At 43.7% G+C, this 14,813-nt stretch overlaps 2 protein-coding genes across 3 annotated transcripts in view; one reads left to right on the top strand and one right to left on the bottom strand.

Moving 5' to 3' along the window:
- Positions 1-3,813, top strand: part of BUD13 (BUD13 homolog) — a 367,265-nt gene extending 363,452 nt beyond the window's left edge. For both annotated transcript variants that reach the window (XM_050758996.1, XM_050758995.1), the window contains one exon: positions 3,413-3,813. In XM_050758996.1, the coding sequence (XP_050614953.1) occupies positions 3,413-3,506 (94 nt within the window). In that variant the 3' untranslated portion in view covers positions 3,507-3,813. The remainder of the gene's footprint in view (positions 1-3,412) is intronic.
- PAFAH1B2 (platelet activating factor acetylhydrolase 1b catalytic subunit 2) overlaps positions 1-14,813 on the bottom strand; it is a 1,197,441-nt gene that overhangs the window by 423,163 nt on the left and 759,465 nt on the right. The window lies entirely within an intron of this gene.

Here is a 14,813-nt window from a genome sequence, read left to right as displayed (position 1 = left end):
TATAGTATGTTACAGTTGGAAAAACCCATGAGGTAATTACCCAGCCCCTATTAATTAAAAGAGAAACTGAAGCCCAATAAATAAGCAGTTTGCCTAGAGGCATGCAGTTTCCCTGAGAAAGCTGGAATTAGAATTCTGTTCCTGATTCTCTGGTCCAAAGCTCTTTCCACTGTGAGTTCTCCTGCAATTTGTTTTCTGATTCTGCTTAGGATTTGGTGTTTGTTATTCATATGTCCTTTGTATTATCACATTAGTATAAATCTCTTAAGACCTTATTACCAAGGTAAAAAACAGTGGTTTCCTTGGTGCTTTGGAGTACCATCCATGTTTCTATGGTTGGAGAGGATGCCATTTATAATAAACTTCCCTTCTTCTTCTTCTTTTTTTTTTGAGATAGAATTTCGCTCTTGTCGCTCAGGCTGGAGTGCAGTGGCATGATCTTGGCTCACTGGAACCTCCATCTCCTGGGTTCAAGCGATTCTTCTGCCTCAGCCTCCCGAGTAGCTGGGATTACAGGCGTGTGCACCACACCCAGCTAATTTTTGTATTTTTTTAGTAGAGACAGGGTTTCACCATGTTGGCCAGGCTGGTCTCAAACTTCTCACCTCAGGTGATCCACCTGCCTTGGCCTCCCAAAGTGCTGGGATTACAGGCGTGAGCTGCCATGTCCGGCCAAGTTTCCCTTCTTAAAGCCCTCCATTACTCCACTCATTCCTTAAGGGAAAGTCTTAGCATACATGTTATAAGTGTAAGTAGCTAGGTAGTAGGTACTAGGGATTCCATGATTAATGAGAGATAGCCCCTGAGCCCAGGAGCTCACTTTCAGTCTAGAATAGAAGACAGACAATTTCAATGCTGTTTAGTTAATGTTACTATAGAAGATTTTCAAGATGTTTTGGGAGCACAAAGGAAGAGTAAGTTGAGCCTTAGGAGGATGTGATCAGGAAGTGCTTCCTAACGGATGAAATATGGGAGCTGAGTTTTAAGGGATATTGATAAACCAGCCAAGATAAGAAGGAAAGGAAAGATGTTAAAGGAAGAGGGTCCTATATGTGCAGAGTCATAAGGCTATGAGACACCATGGTGATACCAGGTGGTGGGGGTCCATAAGTAATTTGCTGTTGTTGGATAGCATGAAGTTTGAGATGGATGAGAGAGGTTGGCAGACCCTGATCACAGAAGGCTCTGGAAGCCTTTCTGAGGAGCTTGGTCTTCACTCTAGAGGTAAAGGGGAGCCACGGAAGGATTAAAAACAGCTCTGCAATTTAGATAGACAAATCCATTATAGCAGTAATGCGAAGGATTTGAAAGGCACAAGATTGGAAGTAGAACAGATACAAGGCTTTTGCAGTAGCTCAGGCTAAAGGTAATGAATGTCTGAACTATGACCTTCAGGCAGTGGTAGTAAGGATGGTTAGTAAGAGAATAGGAAGTGGGAATGTGGTTGGGGTGAGCTGGAGGGACCTGTTTGCTGATTTGGGGAAGAGGAAGGAGGAGTCACTGGATTTGGCAAGAAGGAATATCATTGATGACTTGAAAGGGCTAGTTCCATGGTATAGTGAAACAATGGCCAGATTCTAATGTATTAAGGAGTGAATGAAAAGTGAGGAAACAAATAGTGAATACAGGCTGTTTCAAGAAATTTAGATAAGAAGACCAAGAGAATGCATGGTAATTAGAAGGGGTTTGAGGACCACTCATTACCTCCTTGAAATTCACCCCTGTATTGTTTTCCATGACACCCTACTCCTGGTTCTTTTCTCTGATCATTCTTGGGCCACCTTTGCAAACTCCTCTTCCTCTGTGCGCCTCTTAAATCTTTCCCAGGGCTCCATCCGTAATTTTTAGCTGTTCTCACTCTATGTGCTCCCTCTGGCTGATTCTTACCTAGTCATGTTTTCAACTATGAGCTATATGTACATGATTTCCAAATCAGTATTTGCATCTTGGTCTGGTGTATTTAGCTATGTGTTGGATTTCTCTGTTGCTTTGGACTTGAGAGATTTCAAATGCATCGTATTTAAAGCTGAACTCATCATCTTCTGCTGTAGCCTGCTACTACTCTTGTGCTCTCTAATTTGCCTCCTCCTTCTTTGTCCTTGTGTACCTGATCAATTAGTCCTACTAATTAGTCTTACTAATTTTGCCTGCTGTATCTTCTCTCTTCCATCCCTCTTTATCATTGTCTTCATCATCTGTTGCCTGGACCATTGCAGTGATTTTCCTGCCCCAGATCTCCTCCAGAGTGATCTCTTCGAAATGCAGTGTAAGTTCTTGCTTTAAACCTATCCTTTCTGGATGAAATCTAAGCTTTTTACCATGGCCTACAAAGCTCATTATGCATTGGCCTCTGCCTACCTTTCCAACTTTGACTCATGGCTGTTCCCTTTGTCATACTTCAGGCTCCAGCCATACCAGTTTGCCTTTGGTTTGCTGCACATACCAGGCCACTTCTTATTTCTGTGCCTTTGTTCTTGTTGCTCATTCTGTTCGAAATGACCTCCAGACCCTTCTGACCCTTCCCATCCCCAGCGCTGTAGTTAACACAAAGCCTTTACTGATCATTCTTGCCCAACCCTCATGTCACCTTTTTATCATACCTCCCCAAAGCTGATTAAGATACTCATTCTGTTTCCATGATACCCCATACGTATTTCTGCCAGAGTTTAAGTGGTTCTTTTAATTTATTTGTTTAAATGTCTGTCTCTTCCACTAGTCTGGGAGTTCATCAGGACAAGTGCTGTGTGATACTCATTTTCATGCAGTGCCTACCATGGTACCTAGTATATAAACAAAATTCAATAAATGTTTTTGTAATGAATGGATAAAATACAAGATGAAAGAGAACTGGGCTTTTAAAGAGTGGCAAATGTTTGAAATAGCTGTCAGAGTGGGGGAAGGGTCTGAACAAGGACCAAGAAAAGGATGAATGATATATTTTGTCCCTTTGATTCTATTGCATATGCCTTAAATATTTTCTTTTCTTTTCTTTTTTTTTTTTTTGAGACAGAGTCTCACTATGTCACCCAGGCTAGAGTGCAGTGGCACGATCTCAGCTCACTGCAGCCTATGCCGCCCACGTTCAAGCGATTCTCCTGCTTCAGCCTCCTGAATAGCTGGATTACAGGCACCTGCCACTGCATCCAGCTAGTTTTTGTATTTTTAGTAGAGACAGGGTTTCACCATATTGGTCAGGCTGGTCATGAACTCCTGACCTCGTGATCCACCCGCCTCAGCCTCCCAAAGTGCTGGGATTACAGGCGTGAGCCACCATGCCCTGCCATGCCTTAAATATTTTCATATGACTCCTTACTTTCCCCCCATTTCATTATATTGTGAACTCTTCCCTTTCTTTTAAAATAAATGTCTCTTTCAGGGTTCTGGCTGAATAGTATATCTCTTTTGATTGCAGATCCAATGGATTTGAACAGAAGCGCTTTGCCAGGCTTGCCAGCAAGAAGGCAGTGGAGGAACTTGCCTACAAATGGAGTGTTGAGGATATGTAACTTTCCTGAGGCTGTGGGGGTGGCTGGGCTGTGGTAGTGGGCATAGGCAGCGAGATATCCAGTGGTAACCGTTGTCTGTGCTAATAATTGGAGCCCACAAAGACCAGCAACTTGTTGAATGCCAGTTTTGACCACAGAAGAATATTTGAGACCTGATGTTTGGACTGAGGTACCTGTACTTCTTGGGTATGACAACCCCGGCTGTTGCTGGCTTTCAGAGGAAGCATTGATTTCTCAGTGTACCAGGGGTTGTTCTTGGTTAGGGTTTTTCTTTTCCTTTTTTAAATAAACATATATTTATTTTTTTTAAATTATTTTCTTAACTGGGTATTCTGTTTTGGGAAGAATACAGGCTAATATTGAACCCGTGGGGATTTGGGGGGTGGTAGTTGAATTTTTCACTAATCTAGAAAGCAGTGTGAGTAAAAACTTTTCTTAGTGATGGATCCTTCCTTTGAGAAAACAGGAATTAGTACTAAACTAGGCTCAGGAATAGACACACAGATATTTGGAGACATGGTGTATGATAAAGGTAGTGTCACAAGTTAGTAGAGAAGAGATGGATAATAGTGCTCAGAAAATTGACTTATTATATGGACAAAAATTAAGTTGAACCCTCATACCATATAAAACAAAAATCCCAAAGTGATTAAAGACCTAAATGAAAGATACCATGATATACAGCTAGTAGGAACAATTGGCAAATATTTTTGTGCCTTGGGGTAAAGATAAATTTCTTAAATAAGATCCCAAAGCACAATGCGTAAGATTTGATAGCTTTGATTACTTTGTAATTAAAGGTTTCTATTTGGCAAAGCATCCCATAGGCAAAGCTAAAAATGGATATGGATTAGGAGAAAATATTTTCAGTGTCTAAAACTGACAAGGATTGCATATACAAAGGATAGAATATAGAAAGAGCTTCTGCAAATCATGAAGAAAAAGACAAATAAAAATATGCAAAAATATGAATAGGTAAAATCTAAAGAGAAAAACCAGAGTGGCTCATAAGTATATTACCTCACTAGTAATTAGAGATATGCTAATTAAAACACTGAGTTTCTACCTTACATCTTAGTTTGGCAAAAATAAGCAAGAGACTGATCTGATGGGGAATCAGAACTCATGGAATATTTTCTCTTCTCTTCTCTTTTCTCCTCTTCTTCTTTTCTTTCCTTTTCTCTTTTTTTTTTTTTTTTTTTTTTTTAAAGACAGAATCTCACTCTGTCGCCCAGGCTGGAATGCAGTGGTGCCTCCGCTTCCCAGATTCAAGCAATCCTCCTACCTCAGTCTCCTGAGTAGCCGGGACTGTAGGCATGCGCTATACAGTTTTTATTTTTTTAGTAGAGATGGGGTTTCACCGTGTTGGCCAGGCTGGTTTTGTACTCCTGACCTCAGATGATCCGCCCGCCTTGGCCTCCCAAAGTGCTGGGATGACAGGCGTGAACCACTGTGCCCGTCTACATGGAATATTTCAGCTGGTGTATTCATTTTGGAGAACAAATGAATGAAACTTACTGAAATTAATATCTAGGGAGCAATATTGCAGTTTTTAATAGTGTGGCTCTGAAGCTGTACTGCTTGAATTTGAATCCCAGCTATGTCATTTGCTAGCTGTGTAGCCTTTGGTAAGCCAGTTAACTTCTCTTGCCTTAGTTTTTTCATCTGTGAAATAGACATAATAGTACCTACCTCATAGGTTTATTGGAAGCTTTGAACAATGCCTGGCATACAGTAGTATCACAAAATTATGAGCTGTTATTATCACTGTCATCATTACCATCAAGGGGCATAGCCAGCTTCCAAGATGGCCCCTAATGATCTCTGCCCTGTGGTATATAAGCCCTCGTATAGTCCCCTCCCACAATAAATAAGGTTGACCTGTGTAACCAATAGGATGTACTAGAAATGTGTGACTTAGGAAGGTAGGTCATAAAAGGTATTAAAACATCTGCCTTGTGCTATCTTGGATCCTTGCTCTGGAGGATGCCAGCTTCCATATCATGAGGACACTCAAGCAGCCCTCTGGAGAGGCCCAGGTAGAGAGGCACTGAGGCCTCACCAACAGCCAGCACCAAATTGCTGACTGTAGGAGTGAATCACCTTGGAAGTGCATCCGCCAGCTCTACTCAAGCCTGCCCTCAGGCTTACAGCCCTGATCGACCTCGTAAGAGATCCTGACCCAGAACACCCAGCTCCAGATTCTTGAGCCAAGGAAACTCTGAGATAATAAATGTTTAGTAGTTATTTATTTATTTATTTATTTATTTGAGATGGAGTCTCACTCTGTTGCCCAGGCTGGAGTTCAGTGGCATGATCTTGGCTCACCACAGCCTCTGCCTCCCGGGTTCAAGTAATTCTCCTGCCTTAGCCTCCTGAGTAGCTGGGACTACAGGTGTGCACCACTATGCCCGGCTAATTTTTGTGTTTTTAGTAGAGGTGGGGTTTCACTATGTTGGCCAGGCTGGTCTTGAACTCCTGACCTTGTGATCCGCCCACCTCAGCCTCCCAGAGTGCTGGGATTATAGGCATGAGCCACTGCACCCGGCCATGTTTAGTATTTTTTAAAAACAGCATTATTGAAATACAACTTATATACTACACAATTCATCCACTTAAGGTGTATTATTCAGTCAGTGGCTTGTAATATATCACAGAGTTGTGCAACCATCACCACAATTTTAAAACATTTTTATCATCTTATGAGTACAAGAAACCTTGTACCCATTAGCAGTCACTCCCCACTTTCCCCTAACTTTTCCAGCCTTAGGCAAACACTAATCTACTTTCTGCCTGTATAGTTTGCTCGTTCTGGACTTTCATAGTAAGATATGAATGGGACTCTCATATAATATTTGGCCTTTTGTGTCTGGCTTTTTGTGCTTAGCATAATGTTTTCAAGGTTCATCCATGTTGTAATATATATCAGCACTTCATGCCTTTTTAAGGCTGAATAATACTCCCTTGCACGGATATACCACATTTTATTTATGTGTCATTTGATGAACATTCAAGTTGTTTCCACTTTTTGGGTATTATGAATAATGCTGCTGTGAAAATTCATGTATAAGTTTTTGTATGGATGTAGATTTTCCTTTTTCTATTCCTAGGAGTGAAATTGCTGGGTCATATGTAACTCCATCTTTAACTTTTTGAGGCACTGCCAAACTTATTCCAAAGAAATGTATGGGCGTTCCAAGTTCTCCACATGCTTGCCAACACTTATTATTTGTCTTTTTGATTATAGCCATCCTAGTGGGTGGGAGGTGGTATATCTCATTATGGTTTTGATTTGCACTTTCCTGGTGGCTGGTGATGTTGAGCATCTTTATATATCTTTTGGAGAAATCTTTATTCAAACCCTTTGCCCGTTTTTCATTTGGGTTATTGGTTATATATACACATACACAGGCACTCTCTTATGTAAAGGGTTCTTTATATATATCTTGGTTATAAGTCCTTTACTAGATATGCAAATACTTTCCTCATTCTGTGAGTTGTTATTGTTTTAAGCTGCTCAAGCATTTAGGGAAGGAAATTTGCATTTAGGGTGGGTAAGCAACAGCAGGTACAGTTATAAGCATAACAATTGTTACACAGCAACAGATAACTAATACTTTAAATATGTACATACTTCAAAGTAGTTCCACTCCTGGCTATATCCTTCAGAGAAATTTGCATAAATCCTTGAGGAGTAGATACAAGGATGTTTTTCTATGTATAGTTTGGGTGGCAAGAATTTGGAAAAAACTTAGATGTCCATCACTAAGGAAATTGATAAGTAAAATGTGGTATATACATATAATGGAGTATTTTTTTTTAAGTCAAATGCAAGCTGTTAGGAATTTAGTGAAATGATAGACTTCAAGTGAAAAAAAAAAAGAGGAACAATGAAATTTAAAGCAAAAATCAGCTATGTAAATTAAACACATGAAGTGATATTATTTTATAAGGAGGATATATACCTTAATCAGTAGAATAGGTCTGTGGGAGGGAACAGAATGAGACTAGAATGGAGAATGAAGCAGGGAAAGGGAAGCGAAGAGGGCTTTGCATGGATGAAAGTGATCGTGTGTCATGAACTCAGGCCTGTGATAACTCAGTTCTGTGCACCTGAAGCCCTGAGTGCAGCTCCAGAAGCAAGGTCTGCTTTCATGGAATTGACATTTAGTACCCATATTAGTTAGGGTAGACTAAACTGCTAAAGCAGACTCCAGATGGACATGTTTTTCCCCCCTGCTCACTCATGTAACATCCAGGTCGTTTCAGGTTGAGAAAGTAGGAGTGGGATACTCCATGAAGATGTTTAGGGATGAGGCTGATGCCAACTTCACTATGGCTTCCAAGGTTGCGTTGGGCATTACCATTTTAGTGAGTTGAGCAGAACTTGAAGGATTGCTTGGCAGATGTATGGGCCAGCTCTAGAAGCAGCACACACTTCTATTCATATTCTGTTGGTAAGAACCTAGTTACAAGGCTCCCTCTTAATGCAAAGGAGCCCCAGGAATATAATACGCATTAGGAAGAAGAGATAGATGGATGTTGTTGGACTCATAACATATTATCTTTGCCACATTATATACTTCTGAGACTCCTAAAGAAAGGCTGTCCATCCCCCAGCCATTTGAGACATACATGGATTTTTAAATAGTTTTGAGACCTGAAAATTCCGAAGGGAGTATCAGCTGGGGTCACTACCAAGTTAGGGATGTCTCTTCCGTGACTCTGGCCAGTGATTGTCAGAGAAGGGCTTAGGTCGGGAGATAAAGGGTAAACTGGAATTGTGTCGAGAGTCAGCGTTTATGAGATGGAAGTACTTTATTTTTACAGCTCAGGTCTTGCTATGTTGCCCAGGCTGGAGTGCTATGGCATGCTCATTGCAGCCTCAAACTTGTGGGCCGTGATCCTACTGTCTCACCTTCCCAAGGTGGCAGATGAGGCATTCAACTCCTAGCTCATTGTCACACCCCTTCTGCACAGCTAGGTTTTGTTTCCATATGGGTTCGGGTTTTAACTTCGTTTTTGTGGAACCCCCACACTGTTTCTTAGGAACACCTCACTCTAAGAGGCTCAGAGGCTTTAGAAATCTTAAATCACTTTTTTTCCCTTAACAAAGGAATATATTATTTATGTATTTATTTATTTTTGAGGTGGAGTCTCGCCCTGTCGCTCAGGCTGGAGTGCAGTGGCACGATCTCGGCTCAGTGCAACCTCCGCCTCCCGGGTTCACGCAATTCTGCCTCAGTCTTCCGAGTAGCTGGGATTACAGGCACGTGCAGGAATGTATTATTTATTTTTAAGCAGAGATTGAGGTGTAGGGAAAGCAGTTAGATTCTATTTCAGGTGAGCTCTGTGTTTATTTAGAAGGCATTAGTGAACATTTAAAAACTCCACTCCCTCCAATTTCTCTGCCTTTAAGTGTGAGAACACAGCACATCTTGTAGGGCAGAGATCCCAAGCCTGTCCAGACCCTAACTGACTGTCATTTCCTAGGCTGTCTACTAGAGGGCAGTGTGATATGCCTTTTCTAGACTGGTGAAAACAGGGCCCTGTGTCTATACACACTTCATAATAATAGGCCTTAGATCTAGAACATAATCCTGTTTCCAATATGGAAAAGATTTTCAAGAGAGAGACCTAGTATTTAGGTTTTGATCAGAATCTCCCTTACTTGGGCTTTGGAAACCTTTCTCTACGTGGAAGATTTTTTTTTTTCCTTTTAATCAAATCAGACCCCTTTGCTCTCCTTTCTTACGCCTCTTCCACTTTCAAGTTTAGACTTAAGAAGCCATGAGCAATGTGAAAAACCTCTGGATTGTATACTTTAATAGGGTGAACTTTATGGTATGATAATTATATCTGAATTCAAAAATATTAAAACAGGCCAGGAATGGTAGTGCATTCCTGTAATTCCAGCTACTCAAGAGGTCAAGGTGGGAGGATCACTTAAGCACAGCAGTTCAGGACCAGCCTGGACAGTGAGACCCCATCTCAGTGAAATAAATAAAATCAAAAAAATGTAAAAACAAAAAAGAAGAACCACTGAGCAGACACTCTGGCTCAGATAGAATATAATAGTAGTAATTGACTGGAATGACTCAGTCTCTCCTTTGTACCTGGAGATTCAGACTTCATGGTGTTGATCTTGGCCTTTCACAGCTTCACCCTTTCAGAAAACAAGGGCATGTGGGCGATCTTGGTGGTACGTTGATACTCAGGCGGTACCTGTGAGCCCACCCCCTTGGGAGGGGACAGAGAGCAGTCAGCTGAAAAAGGAGTCAGTCTTTCCCTCTCTGCATATCACATCCAGCGCCCTCTGTCAGCTAAGGAATTACAAGGTGTGTAACTTTATCCTGTCACGCGTAAAAATGCAATCTCTAGTGCTTAGTAAACAGGGCCTGTTTTCTTTATTTTCCTTTTAATAGGAGAGGAAGCATTTGTGCAGAGAGGTTAACATGCTCAAAATCGCTCTGAGTTGGGAAAGAGTCAGAATTTAAACAACAGATTCCTCTCCCTGCAGTTGTCACCCCCACCTATCTTTACCCCAGTAGCAAGGTAAGAGGTGAGGGGGCAGTCCAAGGGACTGTTTCCTGCCCAGAGCAGTTCGTAAGGGCTTCTCATAGCCTCTGCAAGGAGGTCCATAGCATACTTGAGGCTGAGTTCCCCAGTCCTGGAAGAATTGGTTGCTAGTAGTTTCAGTTTGGAAGTTGGCTTTGAAGATCCCAAGTGTGATAGAGGGGCACTCGCCCTTGACTCTTTTGTGTGTGTGTGTGTGTGTGTGTGTGTGTGTGTGTTTTCTTTTTTTTAATTTGGACAGAGTTTCATTCTGTCACCCAGGCTGGAGTACAGTGGCATGATGTCAGCTCACTGCAACCTCTGCCTCCTGGGTTCAAACAATTCTGCCTCAGCCTCCTGAGTAGCTGGGATTACAGGTGTGCGCCACACAGCCAGCTAATTTTTGTATTTTTAGTAGAGACCAGGTTTCACCATGTTGACCAGGCTGGTCTCGAACTCCTGATCTCAGGTGATCCGCCCACCTCACCTCCCAAAGTGTTGGGATTACAGGCGTGAGCTGCCATGCCCGGTCCCTTGACTCTTTTTACCAGAGGCTTAGGAGGAGGTAGACAAGACCTCTGAGAAGAGAGGAATGCCTGTCGGGGGAAAAAAATTATCATTTTAATTGCTCTGTTTCATTAAGTACTTACTGTGTGTCAAACATGTATGTGTACTTACATTACCTTTGTTGTCAGGGAGAGATCAGTCTGTGAATGGTTGCAGGTTAGGGAAAGCCGTATATCTGGGTCTCCCAAGAAAAGCGGGGTTGGGATATCCCAGCAGGATAAACTCTTCCTTGTTCTCCCCCATATACCCTGAAGTAATAGTTAGGACCTTCATGCTGATTACTTGTTGACAGAGAGCTTGGGCACTTTACCCTGGTCACTGTGTCCCCGTCAAACTTGACAGTACTATTCCCACCCAGGATGGCTGTCTCCTGCTTTGGCCGGCTCAGGTCTTCATGCAGGTAAGTAGTGGGCTGCCAGCCAGGGGCAGTTTCCTTCTGCACACGCTGGATATATTTGCTGCATGGGGAAAAATTAATGCTGCAGGATGGAGCCACGCGAAGGGACTTCAGGCGGTATTTAACATCTCCTGGGGCTGTTTCCTCCTGGGCTTCCAACTGCTGAAAAGCAACTAGCTTCTGCCGCCTCCCCTAGTGGGAAGTTCAGTTTGTTGGGGGTCAAGCGGGGGTAGGGGATCCTTCTGACCTTCCCTTCATTAATGGGGCTTAGTAGGGGAAGTCAGTGGTGATCAGTCTCCTAGAGTGAGAGGTCATCAAAAAGTAACTATCAAGTTACTTAACTTCTCTGAGCCACAGTTGCCTTATTTGGTTTTATTTTTGTTTTTTGTTTTTGATACAAAGTCTCGCTGTTGTCCCTCAGGCTGGAATGTAGTGGCACAATCTCGGCTCATTGCAACCTCTGCCTCCTGGGTCAAGTGATTTCCTGCCTCAGCCTCCCAAGTAGCTGGGATTACAGGCTCCTGCCACCACGCCCGGCTAATTTTTGTATTTTTAGTGGAGACGGGGTTTCACTATGTTGGCCAGGCTGGTCTCGAACTCCTGACCTCAGGTGATCCACCTGCCTCGGCCTCCCAAAGTGCTGGGATTACAGGTGTGAGCCACCACACCTGGCCACACAATTTCCTTATTTGTAAAATCAGGATAATGCATCCCTTTCTGGTTCTTGAGAGGATCTGAAATAAAGTTATCTAGCATAGTGTCTGGCATGTAGTAGGTGCTTAATAAATAATATCTTCTCTTAAAATAGATACTTAAAAAGCATGTCTGCTGCCTCAGTGGCACATGTCCCAGTCTCTGTTGACCCCTCTCTCATCTCATTCCTGGCCTTACCTGAACACCAGGGTTACTGTTCTCTGGCTGAGTTTGGAGAGCCAGTGTCTCTTGCTGGGTGGGACTGAGGGATGTACTATTTGAAGAAGAGTAGTCAAACAGGTGGGGATCTTCTGTCCCCTGGAGAGGGGGTGTCTAGAAGCGGGGGAGAAGTGATTGACTTGTTCCAGGGATTCTTGCCTATCTCATGGTAGCCTTCTCATGGTATCCCATTGCCCCCTGTCAGGGAAGAGGTGGGTGCTGGTGGTGGTGTCCAGACAAGACCTAGTTTGAATTTATTTGAAACTAGGTACATAAGAACTAGTGGTGGGGGTGGGGAGGGGTGGGGACTTCTCTGCATTTAACATTTAAGGGCATGTGGAATTTCAAAAGCAGTTTTCACCAGCATTTCATGTTTGGTGGTTTCTTTTGGCTTTGAGCATAGTGCTGGTTGGGGGCAGGGTGGCTTACAGTGAAGATGGTCAATGGTGGACTCCTGCATAGGTGGGTGGAACTCCATGTAGGAAAACACATTACCCCTGGGCTTAGTGCGGTTGCCACGGTGTCTATGTCTCCTAAGGGGCAGGAAAAAGAATAGTCTTTAGGAGCAAAAAAGGAAGATAATTGAGTCAGGGGTTTTGTTCTCTCTCTGCTTCCAAAGCTGCAAGGCTATATCCATAAGACCTTGAGGAAGCCCCTCCAGTTCCTCAGTGGGAGGGAAGAAGTTTGGCCCTCTGCGCTGGCTGCATTTTGACAGAAGTAAAACTCTTGACTCAGCCTTCAAAGTTCAAGGGTGGGATACTGGGAGAGGACGGGCAGCTTTTTGGCTGTTAAGAAAGTCCCATTTTTGGCCAGTATAAAGTAGAGGAGGCAGAGTGGGGTGAGGTATGTGGGAGTCCTGTGGGATGGAGAAAGCAGGCTGCCAAGGGCCATGTTACCTGTGGGTGATGCGGAGAGGCTGTGGTGGTAATGGGGAGCAGGTAGTGAGAACTCTGTGGGGAGGGCTGTGTTTGAACCACTGAGGTCTGAGCAGGGCGAGGGCAGGAAGCACCCTGTGTTCTTTGCCTATCCACCCTGCATTAGAGGGAGGGGAGCAGAGAGCAGGAGCTCTGGGACAGGGAGGGGAGTGAGAGGGGGATGCCAGGTAGTGGGTGAGTAGAGGACTCTTATCCGCAGTCTCAGAGCGCACAGAGATGGCTGAAGGTGCCACTTTTTTTTTTTTTTTTTTTTTGACGGAGTCTCGCTCTGTCGCCCAGCCCAGGCTGGAGTGCAGTGGCGCGATCTCGGCTCACTGCAAGCTCCGCCTCCCGGGTTCACGCCATTCTCCTGCCTCAGCCTCCCGAGTAGCTGGGACTACAGGCGCCCACAACCGCGCCCGGCTAATTTTTTGTATTTTTAGCAGAGACGGGGTTTCACCGTGGTCTCGATCTCCTGACGTTGTGATCCGCCCGCCTTGGCCTCCCAAAGTGCTGGGATTACAGGCGTGAGCCACCGCGCCCGGCCTGAAGGTGCCACTTTAAGTGATGCCTCCTGGTCATGCTGGGAGTAGCTTCTGTGCTCAGCCCCGTCTTCTGTCCCCCAGCTTTTGAGTGGGCACCTATGCTTTGGCAAATGGACTTTGGTTCAGAGGTTTGGTGTCTTAGGTTGCCTCGAGCCTGCACTGGCTTTGGGAGAGGAGGTAGAGGCAGCTGTGTCCCCAGCAATGGATGACTGTGGCCAGCAGTTAAGGGAAGGGTCCAACTCTGAATCTCCACTGTGTGTGCGTGTGTGTGTGTGTGTGTGTGTGTGTGCATGCGTGCACGTGCCCAATCTCTGGCCCTCATCTCTGCTTCCCACACCCACCCCCCACCCACGTGCACACACCAGGTGTGGTCCTGAAACCTGAGACAGAGGGGTGAGCTACATCTTGTCAGTTGTGTAGATCTGCCAGTAGCTCTACAGTGGCTCCCTTTCAGAACCTGGAATCACAAAATAAGAATCTCAGAGTTGGAAGATACCTTAAAGGGCTTCTAGTTATTCCACCTTCCCCATACCAATTAGTGTGAAAGTATTTCCATCAGTTCACTAGCTCAACTGCTGTTCCCCTCTAGTACCATGGAAATGCAGTGTTTATTCGATTAATCCTAGAATCAAAGTTGGAAAGTGCCTTCGACAAGAGCTAATCCTCACACTCACCCCAGTGCCAGGATCCCCTGGCAAAACACATTTATGTGACGTGCCGTTCCACTCACATTTGAATACTTTCTTCTCTGTCTCCCCTCCTGGGACATATGGATTCCATTCCTGAGCAACTCTAGCTTTTTTCCAGTTGTCTTTTCCCATGGCTTCACCATTTGTCTGAATTATCCAACTTGGGGCTTATAAAAAAAAAGACAAACTCTTTTCTATCTGACACAATTTTAGATGCGTTGGGATACATTTTTCTCCCTGTGCTCTACCTGTTTCCCTTCCTGGGGCCACAGCATTAAGCTAATAGGAGGAGAGCCTTGCATTAAAACTTATACAGGAAAGGAAGCAGACAATCTTTAAATAATAAGATAGTAGGAAATTTATCTTCATACACACAGTTTTATTTTTGAAATTATTGTATTCTTATTTGTATAAATGTATGGAATACAGGGGCAATTTTGTTCCATGCACAGCTTGTGTCCTGGTGAATTCAGGGCTTTTAGTGTATCCATCACCTGAATAATGTACATAACGCTAATTAATTTCTCATCATTCACCCCCCTCCCTCCCTCTCACCCTTCCAAGTCTCCATTGTCTATCATTCCATGCTCTTGTGTCCATGTCTACACATTATTATTATTATTATTATTATTATTATTATTATTGAGACAGAGTCTCGTTGTGTCACCTAGGCTGGAGTGCAGTGGCGCGATCTCGGCTTATTGCAAGCTCCGCCTCCCGGGTTCACA

This window comes from Macaca thibetana, chromosome 14, assembly GCF_024542745.1.
Source record: "Macaca thibetana thibetana isolate TM-01 chromosome 14, ASM2454274v1, whole genome shotgun sequence".
Classification (NCBI taxonomy): Eukaryota; Metazoa; Chordata; class Mammalia; order Primates; family Cercopithecidae; genus Macaca; species Macaca thibetana.
The sequence above is the reverse complement of the archived record's forward strand: the minus strand, read 5'-3'. Positions and strand labels throughout refer to the sequence as shown.